This window comes from Tachysurus fulvidraco, chromosome 4 (assembly GCF_022655615.1).
Source record: "Tachysurus fulvidraco isolate hzauxx_2018 chromosome 4, HZAU_PFXX_2.0, whole genome shotgun sequence".
NCBI classification, from domain to species: Eukaryota; Metazoa; Chordata; class Actinopteri; order Siluriformes; family Bagridae; genus Tachysurus; species Tachysurus fulvidraco.
This window is the reverse complement of record NC_062521.1, coordinates 7,741,045-7,756,215: the sequence shown is the minus strand read 5'-3', so window position 1 is coordinate 7,756,215 and position 15,171 is coordinate 7,741,045. Positions and strand designations below refer to the sequence as shown.

Below are 15,171 nucleotides of genomic sequence, written 5' to 3'. Positions count from 1 at the left end.
ATTGAATTGAACTGAATTGTAATAAGGCCCTTAGCAGGGAATTGCAAATTGACACAATGAACATAAGAACTTTATCATTCAGGTGTAGTGAGCAGTGATTTTTTTCCCCAAAAACTAGATTCTGTTGAGTATAAATGTTGACTGCTGTATAACAGTATATTTTCTTTACATCAGCTTACATTTTCTTCAAGATTATGCACAGTCACCTACACGTTACATTTTTTTCACATTACTTAATAATAGTGCACTCGCCACTTTGAGCCATTTTTCATTTTTATTCTTTCATTCAACCAATAAATTCCATCTTAGATTTCAATTTAGGTTTTAACATTCACACTCACATAGGAGTGTTCAACACTAGCGTGGGAAGATGAGAAGCAAACCCACTTCCTGTACAGCTGTCCGTACTCTGCCGTCTCTGGCTCCAACTTGATCAAGATGTCATTTCAACCAAAAAAAGTCTTCAAAAATGTACAATGGGAGTGATTGCTCACTACATTCAGTCACTGGAGTGAACATAGTGATGGCATAAGCCAAGGTTGCTTATAGTAGCAAAATGTCAAATACTTTACAATTAACTGTGTGATCTTGCTAAGGTTAGTCAATTACTAGACTGCCAAAAGATGGATCATGCTGATTGCATATAATTAAAGGGCCATACACAGAAATAAGTGAAGCAATCAAAACACCATTTTGACCATGTTACACATAGTCTCTCCATCTTGAAAAATCTGCTACATATGTCTGTAGTTTTGTGTGTTGCAGAAGATAAAATCTGTTCCTACTACTTGACTGCTAGGACTTTCTGTAGATCTTTCATGTGAACAAAAGTCAAAAGTAGTCCAAAGTAGCTGACCTTTGTTACATACATACTGTATGTAGCACTTGTCTCTGTTTACTACTCTCTCACATGTGTTCAGCATTGCTCTGATTTGCTTTTTTGTTTTCCTGTTTCATTTTCCTAACCAGGATCATGGCCAGAATGACTTGGCAATGACATATCCTCCAAGTCTATTTATTTGCCTTTGGAACTTGTCTTATGCTGAGATGATTCCGTTTGTCAGGCTGAGGAACCTGCATCTGCTGAAAACTGTGTTGAACTTGACTAGACAAGCTTCAGTCTTAGAAGCAATTGATGTTCTCAATAAAGATGAGGAGCAAATTACCTTCTCTTTGCTATTTGATTATCCAAAGTCCTTCACACACAGTACAATACTGTCAAAAGCTTAAACAACTCTCTGTCTCCCTTCATTTTTGCATAGAATTTGTACCTAGCATATGTGGTTAGCTTTGAGGTGAGATAATTTTGTTCTTATTGTAGTACAATTTCATTATATCCAGACATCCCAAGTGTCCCGGAAGTATGCGGGAGTCTCCCGCATATGGCTCCCTGATGCCCGCAAATTAGTTAGAGTAAGAGCGCGCATGCGCGACAGAGACTGCGCTCCAAACCTTGTAGCGCGCGCACGGCAGAGAGGGAGGGGGAGCGAGAGACCTTGCGTGTGTGTGCTAGTGTGCGTGTGTGCCTCATTAAGCGCATGTATTACAGAGAGCATCCCGATTGGCCTGTTTCAGTAAGTCAACCAATCAATTGTCAGTGTGGGCGGGCTTTTATCACGAAAGCGTCCCCCTGTCATATAAGCGTTAAACATAATGACAATGTTGTACACTGTAAAGTTTGTAACAGTGACTTCAGCATTGCCCATGGCGGGGTGAATGATTGTAAAAATGACTTTTTGCAGGTTGGGATGTCTGTATATCTCCCTGATCATAAAAAGAAAATAACTGTACTTTTCTTGTTTATTCTGTATACAGTATGCAGGGGATTGGACAGCTCTAAATATTGTCTGAATCACCACCATGCTTTAGGAAAAGTCAGGGACAGCTGTATCTTCTGATTAGTTTTGTATTTTTGGAGTTCTTCTACATAACTGTTTGCTGAATTCTGAATCCTACTTTGGCATTTTTGAAATTCTGAAACTCCTGAAATAACAGAAAGTTAAGCTTTCACATTTTTAGTTTACATATATTACAATTACAATACATTTTGTACATTATTGACTAAATGAACACAATAGTAACTGTTCAAGAGCATTCAAAAAGATAAAAGTAAATGCTCAAATCAAAGTGTCAACCTATAAATATACTGTCGGCAGAGTGAGAAGATCCACCATCATGGAGTCCTTTCCACTGTCTCAGATTGTAAAGACCCTTGCCAACATCTACCAGATAAAAGCATAAAGGCCCCCTAGAGTGAGCATGGCCAGAGCAGGAGCAGCAGTTCCAAGCCTGTCTCCACACCAGACCCACAGGTGCTCCAGAGCATGATCATGGACTTCAGGACACACAGCGGTCATTCATCAAGTTCTTCGAATATACTGCGAAAGCAGGATAGGTTGCAGGCCATTGGGAGTCTGGGGGGTAGCTGGGGTCGTGCCTCCAGCCCCCTTCGAACTTTTTACATAGCTTTACATAACTTTCTAAAATCTTATGAGGCCTGTGCCCCAGTGATCAAACTCTAGAAATGCCACTGGTTTTGGAAATGTAATGTATTACAGTGTTAAAGAATAAAGAATAAATGGTTCATTATTAAACATTATCAATATTTGTTAGTGAAATTTCGGTACCCTCTCCACTTCATATTGAGGATGTGGGAACGTAATCACCTTAAGCTCCATCAGGTTGGATGGGGAGCATCAGTACACAGCCACTTTCAGATCTCTCCAGAGATGTTCAATCGGGTTCAAGTCTGGGCTCTGGCTGGGACATGCTCAAGGTTGTCCCGTTGCCACTGATTTGTTATCTTGGCTGTGTGCTTAGTGTTTCTGTCCTGTCGGACAAACCTTCACCCCAGTCTGAGGTCCAGAGTGCTCTGGAGCACGTTTTCATTAAGGATGTCTCTGTACATTGCTAGGGGGCACGGTGGCTTAGTGGTTAGCACGTTCGCCTCACACCTCCAGGGTTGGGCGTTCGATTCCAGCCTCCGCCTTGTGTGTGTGGAGTTTGCATGTTCTTCCCGTGCCTCGGGGGTTTCCTCCAGGTACTCCAGTTTCCTCCCCCGGTCCAAAGACATGCATGGTAGGTTGACTGGCATCTCTGGAAAATTGTCCGTAGTGTGTGATTGCGTGAGTGAATGAAACTGTGTATCCTGCCTTTAATGGCCTATTTCTATATTTAGTACTACTGCAGTGATCCCTTGATCAAATACACATGAATAGAATTTAAATGTGTAAAGCCAATTCCAACACTGTAGTCATCACTGTATTGTCATGCCTAACCAAACATTTCTCATGTCTTAGGAACCATCTTCACACAAATTACTAAGAAGGAACTAAAACTGCACAAAAACAGAAAAACACAATTTATTGCAAGAAAAAAAATAGAAGAAATTGTAACTGTCAGCCAAGCCCACATGTTCCTTTTCCTACTCACATTTCCACATGTTGTCTTCTAACTCAAACCCTTTAATCCTTGCTTTTTCTTTTAGTTTCTCAATTTTTCTGCTCCAATATGCACTTTCTCTGCATATCAGTTTTTAAACCACAAGCAGTAAAAATCCTATGCCTTATATACACTTATATAACGCTGAATCATGCATAATGTTTATTTCAGTAATTCAGTAATACGAATGCAGTAATCACTCTTAATTATGCTGATTCGATAGACAGTTCTGCAGTTTTTATTACCTGTGATTACACTTTTCTACCACTAGATGGTAGTGTAGGTGCATTGTCACGACTGTGCAGTCTTTTGAATCTCACATCTCAAATCTTTGTGAAATGTATTAATTACGTTTATCACATAGCTATCTATTGTTCTTCAAACACTTGTCGATCATCGAGAAGTTATGTCATGTTACAGGCTGTAGCAGTTGAGCTCTGAGCTCCATAAGTATACACTAAAACACACACTTATGAAGTCCCTCATATACAGAGGCACAGAGACAATCAGGGCCATCTGAGTTCTCTAACTGGACGACTGCATCCAGGCTTGTCACATGACAAATGTACGGACAGGAATAAAAATAAGAAAAGGTCAGGTAAAGGAAGAATATTTAACCCAAATGATACCAATGAGGATGCAGAGACATGTAACTATAGAGCACAAAGCGTATAATCAATTTCCAAGCAGCCCATATTTCCTCCATAGTGTTTACTTAGTATTTATCTTTGCATTTTTTAATCACACAAATATTAAAAAGGCCTCTGTTCAGAAATCATGTACTACCTACATGATGTTACCTACATTTTTCTATTTTCACATTCATTAGCCTAGTTCACTTATTGTTCACTATTTAGACAGCATATATGGTATAGTCTAGACTATCAGTTTATTTTAAAAGTTTATTTTCATCTATTTTAGTATTGTTTGTTATAATTGTTTGCAATATCCATGTAATGTTTGCCTACTGTATATGAAAATAATTATTGTCAAATAAATCCCAATACAAAGTCAAATAAAGTAAGACTTGAGCCTTATGAGATGTCTACTGCAAATCTTGCACTAATATTTTAATTGTGTAAAAAAGTGTATAGACATAATCAAATGTTCTTTACAGAAGAAGAAATCTTTTTTAGGGGAAGAAAATACGTACTGTTCACTTTAATAGGAATGCCTGTGTAGCTGGAATGTAGACTGTGATCTGCTGATCTCCTGGAATTTCCACATATAGCAGTGTCTAGAGTTTGAGGGACAAAACTATTGAGTGAGACAAAGTTCTATGAACAGTAATATTCTATGGACAGTGATGCCTTGATGATGAGAAAGGTTCGAGGAAAATAGCCAGACAGATTCTGGCTGTCAGGAAGGATAAAATAAGCTATGGTGAGCAGAAAAGCAACTCAGCATGCAAAACATCAAACCTTGAGGTACACCCAAGAACAGGAATCTAAGGCTTTCATGGACAAAAGCTCACTAAAACTGGAAAGCTTAAAGATAGAGATTATCTGGACCCTACTTGTATATCTGTTATCTGTTATACAGTTAAAGCACCAATTATTACAATAAAAAAGCGAATTCTTTTAAATCGCCTTAAGATGACGCTTCAGTGAGCAATGGTATTTCGTACATAGGACATATGTTATATTTCTGCTTCGTTGCCTTCGCGAGAAAGGGAAGTAGGAAAAGGAAACGCGATGCGTATTTGAAGAAATTGGAATTACGCGGAATTTTGAGATGCACCCACTGAGATTCCGCAGTGTATAATCGCTTTATGTTAACATCGCGCATGCGTATCATTTATTTTGCGCGTTTCGGCGAAGCCCCTCCTTCCAGTTCCAAGGCTTGAGCTTCCCTGTTTCACTTAACACCAGTGAAGACAGTTTCACCTTGATGACAGTTTCATCATTTTGCTCAGCAATGAGGACTCATACTAATGTCTCTGTAGAAATAACTACGAGGAAACAAGCAGAGAATGCATGAAACTGAGATCAGTTTCATGCGCCGTTGGATCAAACATGTACATAGATTATGTCTAAACCAGCACTGAGCCGTATTGCAAGGTCCTGCGTTTTCCTGTTCAAGCGGCAGAAAAGAAGTAATCAGAAAGGGAATAACGCAGAATAATTCAGCCGAGCCGACATTAAAAATGATACACATTTACTAGTGTGTGATAATAATAATAATAATAATAATAATAATAATAATAATAATAATAATAATAATAATAATAATATACAACTTCATGTTAATGTCGCGTAATAAGAAGCTTCATTTATTTTAGGAAAGCGTGCGCAAAATTGTTCCGATGCTTTACCGCATGCTGGCATCCAATCTTGTCTTTAAATTTTGATTGCTCATTGTTCGAAGGTGAAACTGACGAAAAGGCTAAACGTGCGTCCCTTTCTGTGAAATCACGGATCATGTAATATTCTTTTGCAATGATTTATGCGTTTTCTTGGGACGGCCAGTTTGGTGCAGCGACCCAAACGCACGCTGTGTCCAGTGCTTCATACTGCAATCCGCATAAATCGGCAAGAAGAAGGTCGCATCAGTGAACACTGCTGCAACTGGACAGTTTCCCAAACTGGACACTGATGCTATATTTTCGTTCACTAATTAATGAATCCATTAACAATTTTAGCGCCCCAGGACGCATTGACATGCCTTTTCCCACCCAGAGGATGACTTTGATGATTTCATAAAGCCACACGTGATTGCTGAATTGAATTATTTTGTCATGACGATATCAAGAATAACACTGTCTTAGGGAGGGATTTCTGGAAAGAAGCGAGCGCTTGTGCTGCCTGGCGTGTGACTGCTTGCTGTCCCGCGGGCTGCTGGAGCTGAAAGGAGTTCAATAATATATTCCCCAAATATTTTAGCCTGAAATAGCCATGGCAGTTAGGATACCCTTACTGTATCTCGACGCGTGAGAGTGAAGTGGAGCGTTTTAGTCGTCCTTTTATGACGAACAAATTTAGAATCTCGCTGAACTTAATTTCGTTTCACATTTTAATCTAAATTAATAAATAACCTTTCGCGGTGTGGTTAGGATTTTTAGAAGGATGGAGAGCAGGAGCACCGGTGCTGCCCAGTGTGGTTGTGCGCCCTGGGGTGGAGCTGTTCGCTGTCCCGCGTGCTCGTGGTGCTGAAATGTGCACGATGTCCGCACGGCAGAGACTCCCGGGCTGCCGTTCGCTGCACATCAACGAGGATAACGGGCGTTTCGTGCTGCTGGCGCTGCTCATCCTCACATACCTTCTGTGCGGCGCTGCGGTCTTCTCAGCTATCGAGCGGCCGTCGGAGGTGCGAGCCCGAGCGCGCTGGAATCGCACACTGCACAACTTCAGCGACGCTTTCAACATCAGCGTTCACGAACTAAGCTCCTTCCTGCGCGAGTACGAAACCGCTGCGGCTGCCGGAATCCGGGCCGATGCCCTACGACCGCGATGGGATTTTACGGGGGCGTTTTACTTTGTGGCAACGGTTGTGTCAACTATCGGTGAGTTGGTAAATGTTGCTGGATGAGTTTTTGCGGCAATGAAAAACAGCTTAACTGTACATTGTGTTCACAATTTCCTTTATTTCCCATTCCTTTGTTAGCCTATAAATGGATTATATAGACAAAGGGCACGATATTTACAGTATATACACACTAATTAATCTTTTGATTATTTACCTTGTCCATTATTGTTGGTTTAGAACAAGATTGTATCAAATAACTCTGAATAGTATACTGAGTTTTTATTAACTAGTTTTAATGCCCCATAAGAATGTATGCGTAAGTATTTAACGTGCATTAATTTGAACTGCATCAATAATACAGACATAGCCTAGTAGTTTATATACTGTATCAGTACAGTAGCTACAGGCAACATGGCTGCTCTTGTGACCCTACATGTCCACCCTGATAGTGCCTGATACTCTTCATTTTCTACATTTTCTGTTTGTCACTGCAATATATAAGCTACTCGACAGACTTTCAATCATGCCAGTGACATGGTATTAGGCTATTATCTTTGCTGTTAAAGTTCAGGACACAGCCTCAGGCTACCAGTCTGCTGCACTGCTGATGCCAGAAAACAAGTGAGAAAAAACATGTACATGTTTGGCAAGTCACTTAGGAGCATGAATGCCTTGGTCATTATATGTGTGCATGCAAAATATTATGTATGGGTAGTGAAATCTTTTTGGTAAGAAGTTGTCTTGGTCATAATGAATATAATTAAGACGTTTAGTATGTAGGCCGAAACAAAAGTTTTCCAGATGCAGAAACAAGAAAAAAGGTAAAATGAGGACAACATGAAAAATGCAATTGAAATACAGAAAATAAAAAACCAACACAGAGGAACTGTCTTAGCAGAACCTTTTTTTTATCTTCACTTCCCACTTTATCCTGGTCAATATGCTGACACATTTTCCTTATGTTTAGGATGTTTTAACACAGTGAACCAAACAATGACTGCATTTCTCTGAGCACTGATACACAAAACCACCAAGCACTGTGTTTTGCTTTCCTTCTCATACATTTTTAAGCAATACAGGAAGGCTGCATACTCTGGTCAGAAGGAACATGGACGTGTTTGTCTACATTTCTGTGACCGTGTGCAGGAATCATGCAGATGCACTACTGCTACTGTATTCAAAAGTCTTGCTGTAGCAAGCTCTCCAAGTGTAGTTGGAATAATTGTATGTATAAAGAACTACACACATAAATCAAAATACAGTATATCTACTGTAAGTAATATCAGAAAGTATTTCTCTTTCTACTCATAGGACGTCCCGTTATCTTTTGTGAGTCATGTGCACCAGGACAATTCCTCTCTAGATAAACAGAGCACAACCTTGCACATAGGTTGAATTTCTTCTGTGGTTGATACACTTAATTAGTCCAACATTAATAATCTTGTGTTTCTCCATTAGTTACTTGGCAGTTGTTATTGTGTTATCTTAGTTCAATTTTTGGTTTGTATCCATTTAAATTTTGTAGTTTTTATTTTGTTATTTTGAAATTATTTTGTAACTCTCACTTAACTGATAGCTTACAACAGTGAGATCCTGTACATGGTTTTTAATCTTTTTGCAGACCATTACTTCAGCAGTCATATGAAACAGTAATGTAAGTCAATATCAAGACAAAAACTTACAAAAACAGCTGGTTATTATTTTTAACATGAGTTTGAATTTGACCTATTAATTTTGTCAGTTTTAATAGGGTTCAGTAGACTTATTTCCAATGCATACTCACACTGATGCAACATTAAGTCCTAGCTTCATTTTCATGAGATGTAGAAAGTAAAATGAATCCAGATTTGTTTTTCTTCTTCCCCTAATCAGAGTTATGGTTTTAAGTAAATCTCTGAGATCAAATTGTCAAAAAACTCTGACAGCATTTGTACAGAATATATTACTAGATATAGCTCTTTATTCACAGTGTTTCACAGCAAATACCTTCTGCATCCACTAGCATTCATGGAGTGTATGGCATTGCTGATACTGTGGTATTTTTGCTTCACCAGCTTCACAGACTCTTGTATCACTAACTCTAAACATGTTTTTATGTATCTTGTCTTCTTCTTTACCACTGCTCATATATAATTGAGAGAGCATTACAACACAGATTGAGACTTGTTAACCAGCCTTTGATGACAGGCGTTGTGACAAAATGATCATGAGAACTCTGTTTATTATGGAGAGGTGTGCACCCATTGCAGTACTGGGGCATGAGGTCTCGCCGGACTTTTAGTCCAGCAGAAGCTAAGATGCATTACTTGTTAACACAGATTTTTTGCAATAATTTTTAAAAATAATTTTAATATTATTAAAAAATTATTTAACAGATCCTGAAAAGGATAAAATATGAATACAAGTACAGAAAAAGTGAATTAGTGTTTACTTAGGAGCGAACACCAAGCAGTGTAATTGCTATTTTTAATTATTTTAAGTATGTCTGCAACTTTCAGCCAGAAGATCATGGCACTGACATGCTTTTTGGTCTCTCGCACACTTGCCTATTGTTCATGGCACCTTCCCTGATCCTATATGGAAAGCTTTTATGAGATTCTGGAATGCAGTAAACTAGGTCCCTGTTGTACAGTATATGCTACACATTACATATTTATACTTACCACTTCGGTCACTTGTAGGTCAGGCAAAAAGAACTGACTAATATAACAAATATAATATGAAATGACAGGGTTCTACAAAATGTTTTTACATTTCTGAATAATTAATCTTTCCAGGGTTGCTGAAACAACAGTATAGGAAAACAGAAATCTTGAATGTTCTCATCTGTCAAATTTCTCTTTCTTCCTTTTATTTTTCTGTGACTGTAGCATGTCCTTTTCTCTCTCTGTGAATGAACACCCTCTCAAACATGGGATATTTTAACTGTCACATTTCTAAGCCATTTGATTTTAACAAATAAGAATTGTTCTGGATCATTTATTTAATGTTTAATGTGGTAGTGATCATCAATTCTGAAATCTAGTGTGTTAGCTTCTTTTAAAAATTGTTGCCATGGTAACATTCCAAGACAGTTCAATTTAGTTAATTGCATCAGCTAAAAGTAGTAAAACATGCACTGATCTTGTAGCAGCCATTCATCATGTGATCGTCTGGAGAAAGCTTTGTTAAAAAGCTTTTTCTTTCACTTCGCTTTTTTCTCTCCCACTAGTCATGTGTACACCTGGTTCTAAATTGGCTCACTGTCCCCAGTGTAGTGGGTGTTATCTGTGGCTTCATAAAATAAATTGCACTATGTAATAAATAGATAGTCCTTTTGGATTAATCACTGCAGGCAATTCTGAATTTTTTTAACTGATGACATGCCGCCCCCCAAAACCTGCACTGTTTCATGTATGGTAATGACTGGTTCCTAGACCAGTGTCATATCAAACCATAGTCTGCAAAGATGCTTACAAAAATGCACTTGATCTCATCACCTAAAGAAAAGATATTCATAACATTTTCTCCACTTTTTTTTGAGAACTCATACTGCCCAGTACAGTGTTAATTTGCATTGAGTTGCAGTAGTCCAGTCTTGAAATGACAAGAGACTGAACAAGTACCTGAGCAGCCTGTGTGGATAAAAATGGCCAAATCCTTCTGCTGTTATAAAGAAGAAACAGACATGAGCACATCACATTAGCAACATGCAGGGAAAAGAATAGTAGAAAGCTGTGACTGAAGGGAGATCAGATTGTTATGTAGGGATATTGCAAGATCCTGAAATGGGGATAAATCACTTGGAATGTTCAGCAGTTCAGTTTTGCTAGGATTGAGCTTCAATTGATGAGCTGCCATCCATGAGGACATGATGTGATAACATCAGAAATAATATGTCATTTACATCTCCTAAAAAAAACATCAAATTGGGTCATCATTTAAATAAAAAATAAAAATAGCTTTGAGCTAACAAACAAGTTGTACATCTTTAATAATATACTGATTTGTTACACTAGAGCAGGGGTATTCAATTAAAATTCAAAGAGGTCCAGTTACTAAAATTTCCTCCCAGCAAAGGTCCGAATCTTATATTGTCACTTAATATAGTGTACCCTCATGTTAATAAAATCAATAACACACATACATTTCTATATAATTTATTGTTAAATTTCAAGTGTTTTCAAAGTCTGAACTTGTATGGCACTTGAATGGAAAACAATCCTGTAGTTGTCTTTACTACATGTCAAGTAACAGACAACAGACACTGAATTTCTTCTGAATAAAATAAATAAAAAGTGCAAACACAGCTTTGAGCAGCCTGAACTTAGGGCTTATATTTCAAGTAATGTAAAACATTCACAATCTTTTGAATAAAATAAAAGTGCTTTTAATCTTTAAGAAAAAATTAAACTCCCCCTTTTTTAAACATTAACTACATTAATAACACAGGAACCTTAGGCAAAGGAACAGGGCAGAATTTACTGAATAAAAGAAAAGTGCAGAGCTTTGAGCAGCTCCCTTTTTCCTCTCTCCATTCCACCTCTCCTTACTCCCTTTCCATCTTCTGCTCCTAGTGAGAGAAATGGGCATGTAACTGTCCTGTCAGCAGTTTGAATCTTAATTGTCCTGCCAGTGTAATTAGGTGCATTACTGCCATCTTCTGCTCTGGAGTATGGAACAGAAACAATCTGTTTTTGGCTTGGCTTTTGATGACGCTCCTGTCGTAATAACTAGATTAACTGCGCATGAACAAAAGATGTATCTTTTTATTAATATCAAATAAATTTGTAAATAAATAAATAATATCATATTATATAATCTTATAATATTAGATTATAATAAGGAGATGCTTAATATGATAATATTAGAATTTTAACGGGTCCGGGCAGACCCGTCACTCGGTACGGATCCGGACCGCGGTCCGCCATTTGGTGATGCCCGCCCTAGAGCAATGTATACCTTTTCATAATGGAGATTTCCCAAGAATTGTCTAAATTTGTTTTTCGTTCATAGGATAATACTGTACACTGAAAAACATTTGCAGTGAAATTGACTTAAAAAATGTAGCAACACCATACACCTTGACTGTGTAAAGAAAAGTAAGAAAATTTACCCAAACAATTTATCTTGATTTTGTAAAACAACAGCCCTCTGCCTTAAAACTAAATTAGTTTAATTTTTTTTTGATAAATATACAATAGGGTCAATAAAACATTACTTATTTTTTTCTAGTTTTGTGAACACTTAATAACAAAATAATAGCAAACTTAATCCATTATAGTAAAATATGCACTTTGGGGGTCTTTTATTTTCAATTTCACCAATTTTACAACAGTTAGTGTCAGTACACAACCTTTAAAAACGTTTGAGCTAGAGCTAGACAAATAAATTTGAATTGAATTGAATATTGTTTTTGCTGAAGCTCTCTTTGCTGTCTTTGTCCCCTAGGTTTTGGGATGACAACACCAGTGACGGTTGCTGGGAAAGTGTTTCTGATCTTCTATGGTCTCCTTGGGTGTGCGGCCACTATACTATTCTTTAACCTTTTCTTAGAACGTATCATCACCGTTTTAGCTGTGGTGATGAAAGCTTTTAGGCTTCATCGTTTGCGCACTAGTGGCCTTCTCCCACCAGGAATCTGCCAGGACTTTGCAGCCAGCACTCTTCCAGGTTGGAAACCCTCTGTCTATCATGTGATGCTGATCCTGGGTCTGTCAGCTATCATCATCTCCTGCTGCGCCTCAGCCATGTATACCCCAATAGAAGGCTGGGCCTACCTTGACTCCCTCTATTTCTGCTTTGTCACATTCAGCACTATAGGTTTTGGAGACCTAGTGAGCAGCCAGAACAAAGCTTACAGCTACCAAGGCCTATACCGGTTGGCCAACTTTCTTTTAATCCTTACCGGTGTCTGCTGCATCTACTCACTCTTCAATGTGATTTCCATTGTAATCAAGCAGGTGCTCAACTGGATGCTGAGCAAAATGAGTTGCCTTTGCTGCCAGCGCTGCAACAAGGCTAGTGCTTTCTTAGGGCGCCGCAATGCCATCCGTCCTGGAACACGGCTCAAACAGGGCCATTTTGGGTACACATATGACTCTGAAGGGCCTTGTGACAATGACCGGGCGAGCAGAAGGCTATCTGGTGAGATGATCTCCATGCGGGATTTGGCAGGCTCAAACAAAATATCACTGGCCATTATGCAGAAACAGCTCTCAGAGTCTGCAAATGGGTACCCCAGGACAGTTTGTGGAAGCTCAAGACTCAATGGTTTCTCTGGGGGAGTTGGTGCTTTGGGCATCATGAACAACAGACTGGCAGAAACAAGTGACTCTAGGTAAAGCTATCTTATGCATCAAGAGTAGCACTGTAGTTTATAGGAAAGCTTTTGTAAGTACAGGACCTCTGATGTTCTGAAGGATTTTGTTTTGACTATAGTCTGACTTTGTCATGGCCACAAGTTCCAGTGAAACAGCATGATTTGCATGATGTATTTGAGATATCCATTTGAGCCAGGATTTATTGTGGTATCCCACTGGTTGGGATTTTCTAGCTTGAACCTAGTAAAAAAAATATTTGGAATGCATAGTATATCATAGCCTTAATGACAAATAATGAAACCAAACATTTTGGGATTTCAGAACTAAACATAGAACACTGTCTATGATTGATATATATCTTCTCAATTGCCCAGGATCACCTCCTGGAATTGTAGGTTAAAGTTACATTATTTTCAATTATCAACATACAATAACATATTGCACATGCCTATATTTCAGCTATGCATCTCTTTCATAAAATATCATTTAAATAATCTTGATTAAAAAGTCAAATGTATAACATGCATATCAGAATGGTGTTGACAGGGTTGTGAGGAAAAAGTCTTTGACCCCTTGATAAATGTATATAATAATAAATAAGAATAGTGGATCATACATTTAAAAAATTCTATTTAATTATTTAACAGATAAAAACAAGATTACTGTTTGAATTCCTGTCCAGGGTATATCCTGCCTTTGCTGGGTAAAGCCTGGACAGTAGACTACTGTCCCAAAGACTACTGGGAAACGCTCAAAGTTCCCTTAACCCAATAGGATAAGGGGTGTAGAGAATGGATGGATGCATATGTGTACTAGATATTCATAACAGAAAAGCATATTGTAGTTTGTGATTGGAATTGAGTAGATATTCTGGTCAATTTGTGTTAAAGAAATGGTCAACTCGCATATTTTGCAAAATTTGTTTTTCTTGGGATCATTTAGCAACATATTACTAGGAACTAAAACATATTTTTTTAGTTGGTTTATTCTCATGTTTTAGGTCATTTTAATGCTGAGTAAGCTAATCTTATTTTAACACTTAGAACATCTTATTTTGAACACTTAGATCCTTCTCAATGTGATTCAAAGTCATTGCTTCCTCAATGGGCACTGTGATCAAAACATGCAAAATAATGTATGGTTGAGGCCAAAGGTTTACTCAAGGTGACAGATATTCAAACTCAATTTTTCACAACTCCATACAATACAATACATTTCCTGTTTAAGTAATAGACATGAGTCAAATTTATTTAAGTATTTGCTACATCAGATTTTTAGTTGGTCAAATGATTACATATTTCTTATTCGTTTTTGTTGAAATGCTGTGGTTAATTAGTAATTCTGGTCAAGATTTGTCATGTATACTTAGTATATTTAGTTAGTTTTTTATATAAAATTAATAATTGTTATACAAAAAGTATATTATTTTTAATTACTTAAAATTAAAAATTGTTATACAGAAATTTTGGTACATGCATGGAAGTCAGTTGCTGTGTTTGTAATTGGTAATTTATTCATGTAATTGGGCATTTTTTCCCCTGGCAAGTTTAACCGATGAAGTTGAAAAATTGAGCCACAATGTTTCTCTTTTGTTAGCAACAAGTTAGCCAGCTAAGTGCGATGAATAATATATTCCTCCTCAAACAGCAGAATGTACACCCACTGTTCACTTTATTTTATGAGTTAATCTGCACATTAATGTAGTTCTGTATTCAGTCAATCATTAGGCACACCTGCCTAAAACCATTCAGATACAAGAGCGTCTGGTAATAGTCACATAAAACATCAGAGTGGGTTAAAATGTGAAACCTCAGAGCCAACGAAAAGTCTGTGGTAATGCAAATAAACACTCTTTAATACCATGGTGAGCAGAAAAACATCTCAGAAAGCACAACACATCAAACCTTGAGATGTATGAGCTACAAGAGCAGAAGATCATATTAGATTCTACTCTTGTAGGCCA

At 37.8% G+C, this 15,171-nt stretch overlaps 1 protein-coding gene across 1 annotated transcript; it reads left to right on the top strand.

The window, feature by feature from the left end:
* Positions 1–6,049: 6,049 nt before the first annotated feature.
* On the top strand, positions 6,050–14,487 carry kcnk12 (potassium channel, subfamily K, member 12). The gene is made up of 2 exons (XM_027165896.2): positions 6,050–6,943; positions 12,337–14,487. The coding sequence occupies exons 1-2, from the start codon at positions 6,595–6,597 to the stop codon at positions 13,227–13,229; spliced, it is 1,242 nt and encodes a 413-aa protein (XP_027021697.1). The 5' UTR covers positions 6,050–6,594; the 3' UTR covers positions 13,230–14,487.
* Positions 14,488–15,171: the final 684 nt, after the last annotated feature.